At 42.4% G+C, this 14945-nt stretch overlaps 1 protein-coding gene across 2 annotated transcripts; it reads right to left on the bottom strand.

Moving 5' to 3' along the window:
• Positions 1-1287: 1287 nt before the first annotated feature.
• Positions 1288-14599, bottom strand: si:ch211-152p11.4 (regulator of G-protein signaling 8). Of its 2 annotated transcripts, none has more exons than XM_037093124.1 (6): positions 14129-14586; positions 12080-12614; positions 11131-11174; positions 10359-10492; positions 3975-4141; positions 1288-2153 (listed from the first exon to the last, which is right to left on the bottom strand). In XM_037093124.1, exons 2-6 carry the CDS (start codon positions 12572-12574, stop codon positions 1983-1985), a joined length of 1011 nt encoding a protein of 336 aa, XP_036949019.1. In that variant the 5' UTR covers positions 12575-12614; positions 14129-14586; the 3' UTR covers positions 1288-1982. The 2 variants fall into 2 exon arrangements, with proteins under 2 accessions (XP_036949019.1, XP_036949020.1); XM_037093125.1 differs by lacking the exon at positions 1288-2153 and adding an exon at positions 2497-2919 and having other exon boundaries at positions 14129-14599.
• Positions 14600-14945: the final 346 nt, after the last annotated feature.

Here is a 14945-nt window from a genome sequence, read left to right as displayed (position 1 = left end):
AGGAAAGTCTCAAAAGAGTAGTACCGATGAAAGCTGATGATTGTGTGGAAAATTTTCATTCACTTCCAAGGTACAACTGAGTCAGATATCTATAATACTTTATATCTCTATGGTAATACACTCCCTGGTAAGTTGAGAATATATTTTTCTTTGTGTGCATAGTAAACTCACCCAGAAACTTGACTTTCAAAGCATGTCAAACTCAGAATCTGCTGTTCAGTTTTCATAGAAGAAACTCATGGAAGCCAGTGGTTGTCACGGAGGAGGGGGGTCATATAGAAGAATTTGGGTAGATTGAAAACAAGGCACACTGCACATCAAGATGAGCACTACGAATACGAATGTTTGGGGTGAATTAAACGTGGACTTCACTGAGATGGACGCTCAGCTGATGGTCCGTTTCAACAGAAATACTGGAACGTACAAAGAATATTTAACGTAAATTGTAAATGAAATGATTGTCACAGAAGGCTTACTTCGTGTTTCCAGTAGGTGGCATTATAACTGTGCCTCCTTACAGGCATGAAGAAGTCCTCAGGCCTGGTCTGTAATGAGGCATGTGAAATTGGGGAAGATTTGACCATGTAAAGCAATGTTACTACAACTTCCTTTTTAAATGTTGCAACGTCAGCCAATGAAGTCTACACAGCAAACACCATCATCAAGGCCTTCAGCATTTTCTGAGGAAATTCTGACATAGATTCAGTCAGTCTGCTGGCAGGAGTACATGCAGGTATAGAGACATGTCATTTGCTGTTAGTGTAGCACTAGGTGGCACAAATGACTGTCATTTAATATTGTTATGTTAATGTCTTCAGGAGTACGGTGATCAAATGTGAAGTTTGGGGCAAACTCAACTATGCACAGTGAAGTTACAGCAACTTCCTGTTTCTTGTTCAATGAAAACTCCCTCTCTTGGTATTTTATATGTGATCTGTAAATCTCAAATCAACTTAAACTGACCTAAGCTCCAGCATCATGGTCTGAACCAGCAAACCTAAGGTCCATACAGTTAGGTGGTGCCCACTGAGCAAACTTGATATTGATGAACACAGGTTAAAATGGTCAGGAAATAGCTAGGAAGCGTACCTTTGCGTATTCCTTAGATTTTCGAATGAACTAAAAATACATATTTATAAATAATAATGATAATTTGTGCTATTTTCGTTATTATCATTTTGAGAAAAGGTTGTCGGGGTCATCCTGCCGGACCTTATGTAGCCACAGAAAGCTGAAGCTAAAGCTCATCTCCATCTCTGCACGAGCACTGAAGAATCAACAGACAGATCAAATACAAAAACAGGATTTTATTTCTTTCTCTTTAAAACTCAAAGCTGATGGGCACTTTTTTTTCTGTTTCTCTAGGCCCAACATTCAGGAAAATGCTATTCAACGGCATTCATTAGAAACAACCTCTATATAAAAGACTGTTTTCTCAAATCTGCATGCAGAGGCAGGCTGAAAACACCTTCCTTGTAGCTGTGTATCAATTTAACCTGTCAGGCTCAATAAGCTCAGGTTACCACCTTTGCCATATAAGTAAATTACATTGTACTATGACCTTTTCAGCAAAGAGCTCATTCTTGTAGAACTTGTTTTTCCTTTCCGTCAGCAGGAGAAACTCCGAGAGTTATTGGACCATGGGGACATGAGCTGCTTACATGGAAGATGTTTAATGATTACAACGAGAGCTGCATAGTTTCACGGGTCATGTTAAAGTGACGGAAATAAACTGCCTCAGCAGAGTTTTACTAAATTCTCAGGGCCGACTGCTGCAGCTCAAAGCCCACAAGCACCCTAATGAAGAAATAGAATAACACGTTGGGAAATGTATCTTTTTGATAACTGGGCTTAAAAAAAAAAAAGATATGTACCAGTCTTACTGCTGTGTGTTAAATACAGAGCTGGAGTCAGGATGTGAGTAGCTCAACATAAAGACTGGACACAGGAGTCCTGAGTCCAGGTGTCCCGTCAACACGAGGCTAATCAGCGTCTTGGAGTAACGAGCAGTACATGTTGGACTGGAGGAAGCGGGGATAACAGTCTGTGTCCAGCAGCGAGTAGATGCGTTTCTGTGCATGCAACAGAGAGGTGTGAGAGGGAGCCTGCAGCAGCTGGGTGGTCAGATCCCTCGTCTTGCTGTCCAGGTTCACCTACGACAACACAGCGCAGAAATTCATTTCCGTTTGTTAGAATGTAAGCATTTCTTTTTACCATCATTTCTATCAGCTGTTTCCAGCCCGTGCGTCTGATCATCTGACTGTTTGAGTTTCATGACCTTTTAAGATTTATTTTTAGTAACGTTGTATCCTTTAGTGGTTCAGCCGGTTCTCACTCCAAACGTGTCAAATACAGCAGCCTGGTCTGTTTGATACTGTAGTCACCCTTCTAGTACCAAATGTTTGGAGGTGACCCTCTAGTGCAGTTATATACAAAACCAGACAAATCTGAGTCAGGGGTGGGTGTGTTTTTTTTTTTTTTTGGGGGGGGGGGGGGGGGGGGGACGGGGTCCAGATGTGAGCCCTGCCACAGAATTTTTTAAGTGCATTTTCTACAATTCTGTGACATTTATATAAGCAAAGTCAGACAATTAGTGCAGTTACTCAGAGTGTGGGCAGCCAGCAGCTCCTGGTGGGCTGTGAAGGTGCTGCAGGATGGCCACGTAGTGTATTTAACAATAAATAAAAAGTTTTTTTGAATGTGTAATTTGTAATTTAGTGTAAATTGCCATATATTATTATTAAAATTCAAATTAAATGTTCAATCTGAAGTGTTAAGGAGGTAGTTAAATTACAGGTTATTCTCCAGTCATCTCATCTACTTTATTCAACACTGCGTTGGAGTCTGTTTTCCCACCAACCTTAACCTGCACTCAATGGTGGAGATTAACGTCAGTAGTTGGCATTGAAGGAAGCACAGCTGGGAAAGAGACAAACATTAGAATGTATCATACATGGCATCAATGGCAGAAACGTGACTGAACTAAGAGTGGGTATTTTTTTACAACACCGTGTAAAAGATTCTGCTTCTTAAATGTAAGTATTTTCTGGTTTCTTTCCTCTTCTATGACAGCCAACGGAATGTCTTTGGGATGTGGACAAAACAAGACGTTTCAGGACGCCATCTTGGACGCTGAGAAAACACTGATCCACCTTTTTCGACATTTTCTGACATTTTAAAGGCAAAATAATGAATCAGTGAACTGAGAAGGGTTTTAATTGAAAAACAGTGAGGTCACAGCATTCTAGCTCCAATCAGAAGTTAGCAACATCATCCAAACCTAATGCCTTTGAGTGGTTGGTGACTTGGTTGTTTATGGTCAGTCATAAGTCAATCATGAGGCAGATTTTCAATGTTGAGCCCTCAAACGCAAACCTGAGGAAGATTTGGGTTTTTTATTTCTTGACCATACTTGAGAATTGTTTACATCAGTTTTCCCCAAGGCAATTAACTCAAATGAAGGGAAATGTACCATTATCATTGCAATTAACCTTTGGCGAAAGCAGCTATTGTTAATAATGATAGTCGTACTTTACTTCAAACCAGCCTTTTGAAACAGCATGACAAATCTGACCATTTTGAGTGTTATTGCATGTTGTTAGTTGACAACTCGCAGTTTTCCGCCTATCTGGGTCGAGACACTACGGACAAAAAGACTTTAGATCTAAAGAGGTTCTCCTGGTCAAAAGATAGGATACATTTTTTTCAAAATCTTGTGACTGAGGGGGGTTTGCATTTGTGTTTTTGTTTGAACCCTATCTGAATTAGTGTAAAGAGGCTCCAAGTGAATGTAGCTATTAACTAGCCACCCACACAAGCTTAAGGTAAAAGGGCATGCAAAACACACACACAGCATATTGTTTGGGAGGGAGACACACACTTTGAGTATCACTTCCTGTTCCCTGGAAAAAAAAAGCTTGCACACTTTAGTTTGAGTGCATGCAGCTAGATTGAATATAAAAGCAGGGCTGTACCTCCCGGGGGGCTCCTGGTTGGATGTAGGTGGTGCAGATGTCCTTCGCCCTCCTCTGCAGGCTGAAGTTGTTGGACGAGTGTCTGTACTGCTCACAGGCCAGATAGAACTGCAGATTCTCCTCGCTGAACTCAGAGCGCAAGAATGCTCCAAACACTGAAACGCCAGCTGAGAGGAGGAGGAGCAGAAGGAAGATAAGTGGGGCTTACCTCTTCATGCAGCGTCACATTACACGCTACAAGAGGAAGCACAGTCCCTGAGGCCCTAATAAGCCCATAGCAGAAGCACAAGTATCACCATCAGCAGCGTTTCTCAGGCTGATTGTTAAAACTTGGCACATATCCATCAACTCCACTCAAACTGACTGCTAGGCTTTAAGCCAGGACTTGTTTTTCATACGGCGTTTCAAACTGCTGACCAACACACATGCAACATGTCCCAGCTATCTCTACGTAATTTCTCATTTTGTTTTGCACCAACTGTACAATTTATATTTATTGTACATACTATGGGAGTCTATTTCATTTCTATATATATATATATATATTTATATATCATTTCAAAGATTCATGTCAATGGAGACTCCTGGGTTTGGTCTTGGAGCCAAATCATGGACAGGGACCATTCAATTTTTCCTCCTCAAATACGTTATTTGTCCCCCAGGGAGCAATTTAAGAAAACTACAGGCCAGAGTGCGTGGGTCGAGCGTGCACGATATGGATTTATTTATTTATTTATTTTGGCCGAGACCGATCATTACCTGCCTCTCTAACCCCAATATCGATAAAATAAATGATAATTACATATTTCTATGTTTGAAAGATACATTTCTTGTATTAACTTGAAGACTTTTCCCTCCCCTCTCCCCGTCTTCTTGTTAAAAAAAAAAAAAATGAAAGTCCAAACCAGCAACAACATGTGTGTCTCATCTATACTGTGTGGCTTTATACAGGCGTAGCTGTCTCTGTTTATCGCCTGCTCACAAAACGCCTGAAGAGGTGCACACCGCCAACTACCGCGTGTGGATGCTGCACTCGTTAAGAGAACAAAAGCAGTTTGTCTTTGTATTATCGATTTATCAACACTAATTTCATTATCTGACGATTACCGATAATGTACATTTTATATTTATCAGGCTAATAATTCATCAGTCCGATATATATATATATTGTGCTGCCAATACGCTTGTCAGATGGTCAAGTAGCTTTGGACACTACCTCCCCTCAAACAGAGGACCACACCAGTGTACTAGTAAGCCATCAGACAAACCACTGAATGTATTTCTTCCACCTTCATTTTCTCCTACTCACTAACGTACAATATCAACGCTTGCTTGAACATCATTTCTGTTTTTACTGTGGTCAAAGCCTCGTCTAGACTGTATTAATATTGCAGGAGAATATGAGGTGATAAAATATTCTCTTCCTCTGTAATTAGCTGCATCGCTGTCAAGGGCAACTTAGCCACTACTGAATCACATTAGCTGGCCTGTGAATTGACAAAGCCTTCCCCAGCTTACTGCCCATAACATCAGATAGAGGCGGGTGAGTTCATATTACAGTATCACTTGTGGGATCTGGTTCTGCTAACGGCTTTTTCCTTTGTCTTTCTTTCCTTCCAGTTAGGGCCTGTATGTCACTTGTAAAGGCCTCATATCCATCTGGTCAGAAAAAGCATTTTCCAATTCTTCCATTACGTTCAGTCTTGAGCCACGAGACAAAGAGCACAGATACACCCCAAATCTCAGCTGTCCAGAAGTCCAATCTTGTCGGTTGTCTGGACATCAGTGATGGGGCTAGAGTCATTAGCATACATGGTTATTACAAATTCTTTTAAATGAGAACTTATTTTAAATGAGAACTCCACCGATGTAGCACTGAACTTAAATAAAGGCTGGGGAGTGGCAAGTCAAAGTAGCAGAGACTGAGATATCCTGACAAGAATGTGTCAAGCTCCAAAAGCACATTCCCCTTTCCCCTGCAACTTGATAGCATCTACACTGACGTCTTTTAAAAGGTCTTCGCAGGTCGGATCCGATACAAAATTGAAAAATGAATCATCAGAGAAAGAGAACCAATCTGACATTGCGCTGCCAGAACCAGTCCAATCTAATACAAGGATCATTTGTCGCAATTCTAAAATGTGGATGACCTGAACAGACCCAACTCTGGCAATGCAGCAGGATACCAACTTGACATGACTGTATATAATTTGGACTTTAGACAGTATATTCTAAAACAGTTATGCATCATGTGTGGAAAGATAATATTGGTCAATACTCCAATAGCAAGGGGGGATTTATTGGTGTAAAACTCCTAGGAACTGTGTATAACTGAGTGATGTCACTTGAGTCATTTTCTTGGATTGAGTATGACTCACCATGTCTAGTAAACGGACTATGACATGAACAACCTGCGGAGTGCCCCCTTTAAACTCTAGCACTATAACTCAAGAAAGTGTGGTGGCTGCTGTCTAGGTCTGAAAAGCACATTCACATAAACACCAGAGCATGCTCTAAGAAATGATGAGCAATAGTGTAAAATGCACAATATGTAATTAATGCTGCTAGGGGGGGATCTCTATCAAAACAGAAGATTGATTTGTCGGGGTAGCTGCTGCTCAGCTGCTCAGAGCCTCCATTTCTGGACAAGAGAGTCAGGTGCAGATCCAGACCTTCCGGAGTCATAAACACCCAGACTCTCGTCAGATTCTGCTCTGATCCAGCGCTGTTCACCGACGAGCAGGGAGCTCAGAAATTACTTTCAGAACTTTTAGGAAAGTAGATATATCTTCACTCCGGTTTATGACCCTGACTGCAGCAGTGATCCGCAGAGGTGGCCCTTCATTGTCTGGTGTCTATGTTCTGTAATGTTGACTGCTGACTGGAGCTGGAGGGGAGGATGTACTTTAATTCATGAATGTAATGTCACAGATAGGAGAGGGGGAGAAGAAAGAGAGAGAACCATGGTCTCTGCTGAGTGCCAAGTTGAGTGACTGAGCTGAATTCAAACACACAGACACACACCCTCTCACGGCTAATGTACAGCAACGCAATCTGGCTGCTCGGGGCAAATAAACACTTTTGTGAGTCATGTCATGTCATGTCATGATCTGTAACTGCTTATCCCGATCACTAGTCGACCTGCTCTACCCGCTGAGCTACAGCCGCCCTCACTTTTGTGAGTTGCGTGGATAAACACAAATGATCCTGTGGCTGGTAACACCAGGTAAATATTGGCTTTGCTGGTGAACACACCACCTAACAGCCACTATCGCTGATGAAAATATATCCAACATGTTTATGGACAGAGTAATGGCATGCAAGTCTCGTTCGCTGACTTCCTCCCTCACTCTCTGACGCTCTCAGAAGTTGTAGCAACAGGTGACCTAATGAAACGCTCCGTTACCTTGAGCAAAACTGTGGACTTCTGAGTTTGAACACCGTCGGAAAAAAATCAGGATAATAAAAGTACGCAATGAATACAAATATCTACAACAAAGTTTGAGTCATTTTTAGACAAAAAAACTTTCTCACATTGTATTTTGTATATACACAATATCCAGAAACACTCTAATCTCGAAAACAGTGACGTGAATGGAAACATTTGTGGCATTCAAAATACTCTGTAGTGCTGTCTGTCTTATCGGAGGGTTTAATCAGGGCCTGCCCCGGTTTTGTTGATAGGGGTAACAACGTCAGAATGCCATCAGATGCTGGAATACACCAGGAAAATGCTTCCTCCAGATTCCCTCACCATGCCGTAATATAACACCCAGAATCGTAGTTCTCAAACTGTATAGACTTTTAGACAGACTCTGTTGTAGCAGTGATTTACAACAGCTGTTTACCATCTGTTCTATTCATAGAAGCAGAACGGTCAGGGGAAGTGGCGCTCTTTTGGCTTTATTGCACAGCACACAGTAACCAATGACGTCCGCTCGGATGTCAACATCACTGCGGCAACATGTGAGTTCAGATGAAAGCGTTGGGGGGGAACTTGAGACAGATTTGACTTTTAGTTGCACAAACATTTCTCCGAGGCAGAGATGGTTAGTCAGTTAAATGTCAAGGTTTAAAGTTCAGGTCGGACCACCAAGAGGTAAAGGAAGAGCTATCCTCTAACATCAGGGGACAGTAAGCTGTAGTTTTTATTGCTATAAAAGGAAATGCTTTATTTCTATCCTCGCAGGCTTATTTCTACATATGCTGAATTTATGTCCTACCTCACGAATAATTTGCAAAGCCTTATTGCGTTTTAAAGTCTGGATCACTCACATAATTGTTGTCTTCTTCTCCTGGTATGTTGGCGTATTGTTATTTTATTTCAGTATTTCCAATAATTGTTTCCGCCCTTGGAATATTTATATTGTCACCGGCGGAACACGTAACACACACACTCATCCAAACACTGCTCTACAACTTGTGACGAACCGACACGGAGGAGGAGGTCAGACCTCTGACAGCAATGGAACTAAAAATCTGACCATAAATACAGCTTCACATCAGTAAGAAAGAATTGTTCGTTTTCCACCTACTCCATCACTTCCACTTTCCCTTGCTGTCACGTGCTTTCACAAGGGACGGCTCACCTCGAAATTAATGAATTAATGTTGATGAAAGTGAGGCGAAGTCTCGTAGTCCACCAAACAATCCTGGAGCTTCAAAGTAAAACAAAGTTGCAGCATTCTGCTAAAATGTTTTTGTTTTTTTTTAAACTTTTTTTTTTTTTTTAAAAAGAAAGAAAATGGCTCCATATAGCTCGTTAGTTTCCAAATTGATTTGCAAAGACTTTATTTACACCATCCCCGCCACAAAGTTGAGCTCCTGCGCCCACGTCAAACAGCTACAGTGAAGATTCTGGTTTAAAGAGGGTGTAAATAACGTCTTTTCAAATTAATTTGGGATCTCTGGGCTTCTGGGGACTTTCTGGGCCATTTTATAATTTTTTTTTAACTGTTTTTTTTCATGTTTAGTTGGTAAGGAGAATGCTGCAACGCTGTTTTACTGTGAAGCTCCACCTGATTTTCCATCAGCATGGAGGGAGGAGATAATAAACCAACAGTAATCCATCATTTTATTCAAGATAATGGTGCCTTGGTCTACGGCGGGTGAGGAAGGAAGTGGGCAAATGAGACTAAACTTAAAGTGAATGAAACTGTAAAACATTTGTGCCCCCGCCACGTCAGATAGATTACCAGTGGTGGTTGTTTTATGGTGTGTTCAGCACTAGCGAGGCGTATCTGACTGCGGAACCGCTTGTGTTTATGATCGTTACTCGCATGACTTCTCTCTTCTTTTTTCCCCCTCTTCTCTGTCACGTTCCGTTCATAAAGTACATTTTCCCATCAGCTCCACTTGGCAGTCAACGTTACAGTGCAAGGAACAAGATCATTCACGAAAACCGTAAAATGAAAGCTTGTAAACTCCATGCTACACAAATTACAGAACACATATACAGGTATTAATATAGAAATATAAACACGTGGTGTATCTTTTGAATCTGTGTCAGGGTGTCTGCGCGCAGCAGCAACAAGATGGTGATGATGACGTGGACCGCATTTTCATATCAAAAGTTCGACATCTGGGAAACACTGTCCATCAAATTTGAGTGTGTGAGAGCACCAAACGTCGCTGTTAAAACACGTCTACCGCTCCTGTGACCAGACATTAACCATGAGTGGCCCGAAACTAATCTGGATTCTCATTATCTTATATCAGCTCTCTTCCTCTCTGTGCTGGTCGGGCTGGTCTGGCTAGATGCTTGAAAGACTCCTTGGGCTGTGATGGTGTCAAGGTCTGTTGCCCTTGTTCCAAAACACCTATTTTCATCTCCAATGGTGTTATGGGCAGTATGTGTTTCAGCAGTAACGCTGAAAAGGAAATCACGGTTGAAAAAACAAAAATGTAAGCAGAATCTTCCACAGAATCTTAACGCGCTGCTGAAGCCATGGCAAAAATACACAATGGAGGTCTCCACCACGGATCACTGAATCAGGCTGATAACCAGGAGTGAAAATAACCAAAAATTATTTTAATCCTTAAAGTTAAAAAGTCATCTTAATGGCTCAGGAACAGAACAGAATCTGATGTGACTCTGGGCGTTTATTCCTCCTGAAGGTCTGGCTCTGCACCCGACTACTGAGCTGGCCGGTTCTGAGCAGCTGAGACACCCATAGCAGCAGCAATCAAATATCACTACACATCTGTCATTCTCTATTGTGCAACCTCAATCAAAGTTGCTGTATTCTTTTAATTAATTTCCCCTTTTTTAACATGTCTGATAAATATTCAGGGAAATATTTTTATGAGCATGAGACAACGTCCTCTGGACCAAGGGGTATGATGAGCTGAGAGACTGAGCCGACACTTGAGTGCAATACTCACTTTGGCTGGCCAGCAGGGAGTGCAGGGACTCGGCCCATTTTTCTAGCTCTTCTCGACCGATCTTTCTCTTCTTACTGGGGCCGACCTGGCTCCACTGACGCATGAAGTGCAGGCGTGACCTCCTCTCTGTAGCGCTGTGGACCAGCATCACATGAGGGACAGGTGAGAGGCAGCAGGCATCAGCCAAGGAAGATCAGACCAAAAGACACCACTATTATCACAACTCCAGGTCTCAAGAGGACATCGGTAAGAATATAAAACGACTGACTCACCTTCCAAATCAAATGTTATTCATTTTAAGACATCCAATGTATGTCTACGAACAGTAAATTGGTCTTGGTGTTTTGTTATTTTTGTTGTTATTTTGATAATCATCTACAGTCGTGGTCAGAAGTTTCCATCCACTTATGAGAACATGAATATCATGTCAGTCTTGAGTTCCAATGGTTTCTACAGCTGTCATGTTTCTGTGATGGAATGAGTGAAACACAACTTTCTACAATCACCAACGCTGATTGTTCAAGTTGCTGCATGTATATTTTTGATCCAGCAGATTTGGTCACATTGTTGGAAGACCTATAATAAATTCATTACTGAACCAAACTTCATGGATGTTTTCGTTACAAAGTAGTTTGTGTTCCACCCATTCATCACAGAAACATGAGAGCTGTAGAAATCATTGGAACTCGAGACTGACACGGTGTACGTGTTTTTGACAATGACTGTGTATGTGAATGAGTAACAATCAACAGAAAATAAATGTGATTCTTACCTGTCTTGTTCTGTGTTGAGGTTGGAATTTGAGGAATGAGGGCTCTGAAAGAGAAACCGCAAGGTTAACTGGAGCTTGTCCACCTGTTCCACTCTCTTAAATCCCAATAAAGCAGCTTTCAGTGTCCAACTTATGCCTCCGAACCTCGTCAGTCATCTAACATGAAAGTGGTTGTTTGCAATGATGAACCCATAGACAATCGTTGTCCACTCTTCAGGTGCCCTCCAGCCCAAAACAGGCCGCTGTTTTCAGCTCAGAAACATGAATACAACATGATCTACTGTTGTCAAAAATATCAAAATATCAATTCATATTGGTTCTGAATATTTATATGGTTTCAGGACTTATTTTGTGCAGTATTGATACACCTATTTGTGTTTTTCCTGCTCTCTCTCCGACAATGAGCTGTACAGCCAACCCATGCCGGCATCTTCCAGAAGTAAATGACCTTAGATGCTGTTGTTCTCAATGTACAGTATTCAAGTCATGTTTTTTTTTATATATTTTTCAATAAAATATAAACCTTTTATGCCCTCAATGTCATGTCGTTGTTTTTCCCACGGTATCAAATTTCAGAATCATGTCAAAAGTAACATGAAAGTGGATCGTACCATTTAAAGTGTGTGCATTTATGTCTGCACCATGTCTGCGCTTACTCTACTCCAAGTTCTCATCGCATTGTGTTGTAAAATAAAGTTGTTGGTTTTTGTTTTTTTTTACTTTCTTTTTTTACTTGCTCAAAACAGGTGTCGCTAAGTCACTGCAAGTCCACATTTAGAGCATCCTGAAATGAACAGATTAAAAAGTGCATCTGGTAACACTGGTATGTGTCCCTAATGGGCTACGGTGCAGCAGGGACCTTTAATAACCTGAATTACCTTGAGGACTTCTTAAGAAGCTGCCAAAAACTCTGCGCTACAGTGTGGACTGAAACGTAACCGTGTCCCACCTGTCCAAACAGGCTCTTGAGGTGCAGTTTAGCAGTTGACAGTTTGGCTCTGTGGTGGTGGTGCCTGTCCTGGGACTTGAACTGGAATGGGTTGGAGGAGGATGAGGGGGACAGGGGAGGCTGGTCGTCTCTCTCCACGCTCTCCGTGCTGCCCTTGGCGGCCGGGGCCAGCTGACCGTCGCTGTAGGCCCTGCAGCCCTCGCTGATGACGCACACTCCGAGGTGGCTCTTCTCCAGTTTCCCCAGCTCACACAGGTTCTCCACGCTGACGCTGTGCTCCTTGGCCAGCTCCTTCCTCCTCGGCTGATCGGGGCTCCCTCTGGGCTCCAGGATGGTGGGGGTGGTAGACCCCCCGTCCAGCACATCCACCTCCATGTGAGGTGTGTAAGTGCCTGACACCCGGTTCTGCTTATAATCTGGGTTCTTCAGCGCCATCCTCTTCCATGGGAGGAAGTCCAGATCGAGGAGGCTCCCCTCAGAGCTGAATCTACGCATGGTAGCTGTATGTGATGGAGAGGTGTTGCAAAAGGAAGTGCTGCAAAGAAGTGGAAAAGACAAGAAAAGAAGAACTAATAAGTAAAAGGGTTAAGAAGAGATGGGAGCAGTGAAGAGCTGCAGTGAAGCACAGCCCATCGAATTGAGAGGAGGCAATGCACTTGAAAACAGAAACGGGTCACTGACAATTAACTGCTTCACATTACCGCTTACGCTCACTCGAGAAACCAACTTCCCAAATAAAAGATCGGAACCGCCCTTTAACCTCTCTTAAAATATGCATACACACAAGGTGAAACCACTGATGCCAGTGCTGATTATTCAGGATCAAACACAATTGCCCTGCCTCGGAAAGTTCCATAAGCCTTTCACCTTCATCTTCACTTCCTATTCATCACTGTGTTCTTAATGACAAAGCTGGATGCTCCGTCCTTATCTGTAAGGAGGAAACGGCACTTACTTTATCTACAAGGCCCTGCTGCATGCTTTACCTGTCTGTCTTACCAGTTTCATCTCATTTAGAGCTCTTAACCTGCACACTCGTCCCCAGGAGACCTTTGATTTTAAACATTCCCATTATAAGGACCAAATTGGGGAAGACTGCTTCTCAGGTGGGGCATAGATCTTGAACTTGATCGTCTTATTTCTGTGGATGGTTTCAAACGCCTAAGTTGCTCAATGTTCTGGAATCTGAATGTGATTGTGAATTATGATCCTGCTGAGCGCGTTTGTTCACGCGTTCTGTAATCAGGGGCCTCGTTGGAAAAGAGAGCTAGAATAAGAGAAAGCAAAAAGGATTCAGTCAATCAAATACCATTCCTAAGGTTCTGGAATTTTTTAACAAAAAGGCACAGGATTAAGGGATTCCGTTTCACCAATTGTGCCACGGGCACACACAAGCAAAAGTTCTGTGTTTCTACTGTCAAATCAGCTCAAGAGGCACTTTAAGGATTTGTTTTTGCCCAGCTGGATCTTGATCAGCAGTGATTCTTTTTACAGCGATCACACACGAGATAACAGACAATGCTTTTGGCTCACAACACCACGGATACAAATGCTCCTAGCAACTTAAATTATGCTTTACACATTTCTGACACAGTGAATAAATGATGTTGATTCAGTCAAAAAAACCTTTAGAAGCATATCTGCATCCGATAAGATCAGAAGCAGAGAAAATTCAGATGAAATCTTGGAAAATTATTCATCCTCAAAAAAGCAAAAACAAATAAATAATGGTGAGTCAAAAGTTAGAGGTTTGATTTGTCACAAACGCTGAGTGAAAATGAAAACACAAGACGTGCCACTGATAGCACAAATCTGACAGGCAAGCCGTCGATAAGGAAGTAGTCCCGGTTGCTACCATTGTGCCATCTTAAATGTAAAATCCATGACATCCAGCCAGGACGGACCTTTGGCCACCTCTGCCCTGTGAAGAGGAACAGCTGGCTGACATGTGAACTCATTAAGGCATTCTGAAGCCGACGCTCAGCTGAGGTTATTTAACGCTGTTGTGTGTGTGTGTGTGTGTGTGTGTGTGTGTGTGTGTGTGTTTACCTCTTCGCCCAGCAGATATTCAGCTTTCCTCAGCGTCGCTTATGGCTGCAGGTTCTTGGGAACAACATGGGAAAGAAACCGAAGAGTTCGGCAATGTGATCTTCAGACGCCCCCCCGAAGAAAGAGAAAGAGAAATCCAACGTGCGTCGCTCCCGCTGCTCGCTGTCCAAGGATTTGTTTCTTGGCTCCAGTCACACACACATACACACACACGCACTCAGACCTCCCCTCCTACCACAGCGCTAATATCTGAGCACACACATACACACACACACACGGAGCGAGGCAAGGTGAGACGAGACACGCACACATAAGGGAAAAGTTCCGTGAAGTTCACCGCCGCGACACCTGAAGTGCACAGAGAGAGAGAGAGAGAGAGAGATTGAGGGCTCGTCACGGCGGCTGCCGCCACACCTTCACCACTGTCTGAACTTGCCCGTCAGACTGCAGCGAAGACGAAGAAAGAGCCGCCCGAAGACACACACACACACACACACACACACACACACACACACACACACACACACACACACACACACACACACACACACACACACACACACAAAAACAAACAAAACACACAAACAGGTAGATCTAGGTACATTCAAATACAATCAAAAGGTAAGGGCAGATATAGAAACAATAAAGTACAACATACAATATGCAAAACACAATAAAGTACTATATCCAATAGAATAACACAAAATAAATAAACAATGAAAAGTTATGAAAAAAATAAAGTATTGAGGTAAATTGTTGAAACGCTTAGGTATCGTGAGAGAGTAAGGGTAAGCGGAACATAAGATGCAGTTTTATT

Source organism: Acanthopagrus latus, chromosome 3 (genome assembly GCF_904848185.1).
Source record: "Acanthopagrus latus isolate v.2019 chromosome 3, fAcaLat1.1, whole genome shotgun sequence".
Classification (NCBI taxonomy): domain Eukaryota; kingdom Metazoa; phylum Chordata; class Actinopteri; order Spariformes; family Sparidae; genus Acanthopagrus; species Acanthopagrus latus.
This window is presented reverse-complemented; position numbering and strand designations above follow the sequence as displayed.

Excerpts from the sequence above, each read along its gene's own strand:
- si:ch211-152p11.4 (XM_037093124.1), bottom strand. The coding sequence starts at position 12,574 with ATGCGTAGATTCAGCTCTGAGGGGAGCCTCCTCGATCTGGACTTCCTC. Across the intron at positions 10,493-11,130 it reads CTCAACACAGAACAAGACAG|CGCTACAGAGAGGAGGTCAC; the intron begins GTAAGAATCACA and ends GCTGGTCCACAG. Across the intron at positions 4,142-10,358 it reads CTCCCTGCTGGCCAGCCAAA|CTGGCGTTTCAGTGTTTGGA; the intron begins GTGAGTATTGCA and ends TCCTCCTCTCAG.